This window comes from Lactuca saligna, chromosome 5 (assembly GCF_052625555.1).
Source record: "Lactuca saligna cultivar CGN05327 chromosome 5, ASM5262555v1, whole genome shotgun sequence".
Classification (NCBI taxonomy): domain Eukaryota; kingdom Viridiplantae; phylum Streptophyta; class Magnoliopsida; order Asterales; family Asteraceae; genus Lactuca; species Lactuca saligna.
In genome coordinates this window covers 80,475,331-80,476,385 of record NC_136421.1, presented here as the reverse complement: position 1 = coordinate 80,476,385, position 1,055 = coordinate 80,475,331, and the positions used below count along the sequence as shown (strand labels likewise).

General features: G+C 36.7%; 1 protein-coding gene across 1 annotated transcript; it reads left to right on the top strand.

Annotated features, from left to right (window-relative positions):
• Positions 1-216: 216 nt before the first annotated feature.
• LOC145045467 (uncharacterized) lies at positions 217-795 on the top strand. Its single transcript, XM_078993790.1, has one exon. The coding sequence runs from the start codon at positions 217-219 to the stop codon at positions 793-795; it is 579 nt and encodes a 192-aa protein (XP_078849916.1).
• The last annotated feature ends 260 nt before the right edge of the window (positions 796-1,055 follow it).

The window sequence follows — 1,055 nt, the reverse complement described above, 5'->3', positions numbered from 1 at the left end:
GGGTACGAGTTATTACGTCCATTCATTAGTCTCTTTTGAATAAAAGAACTAACAAAACCCACTTTACACATGAACCAAGTAGGGCACTTAAAAGTGTATATTAAACAACTACTACAAGTCTACAACTTTTTGGGTTACCGCCAACTATATATATGGACAGACCACAACATTATTCTTAGACACCAAAGAACATAAACACATTCCAAACATACACAAATGGATGCACTAAAAGCTCTTCACTGTGAATTGATGATTACGAATGCTAAAAACATCCAACCTACCAACTCCTGTGGTTACTTGTTTGTTAGATGTTATCTTTCAGCTGGAAACAACAAAAGGGTTCGTTTAGATAGCGGAGAAGTATCACCCAACAAAGAATTTTCTATGAACGAATCATTCTCCTTGGACTGCATCGGGATGAAGCAATCCATGGACATGATCATCCATGGAACAATTGTCTTGGAGCTTCGTTGGAGGAGTAATACAGCAGCCGTGTTTAGAGGGTCTCAACTTGTTGGAAGAACTGAACTGTCATGGAGAGATGTTTTTGAGTTGCCAAACATGCAAATGGAGAGATGGGTGATGATGAAATCCAAGAAAAAAGACACGAAAGCACCTTCTCTTCGTATAGCTATGAAGATTGAAACACCTTTTGGTTGTGGAGTACATTTGATAGAAAGGAAGAGGAAGAACAAATGGGACGAAAGATGTGGGTGCTGCCATGCTGATTGCAGTCAGAATATATGTCTTGATGGTGAGCTTTTTGCCATAGGAGCTGCTTTGGATGCTTTCTAGAGAGATGTCTAGTTAGTATATTTGTAATTAGAGTAGATGTTTATTTCTTCATTTTTTTCTTCGGCTGCGTGAAAATCACCAGATATTTTTTTAGTGAATTGAAAATATATCCCGAAATCATTTGATTTAAACTTTTATTGCTTGTTTATTAATGCATTTCTTAGTGATCTTGATCGTATAAGCTTCACAGTGGAACATCCAGATTGATCAAATTTTAAATACATTGTTTCGAATAAAGTATAGTTAAGCTGCTATCACTC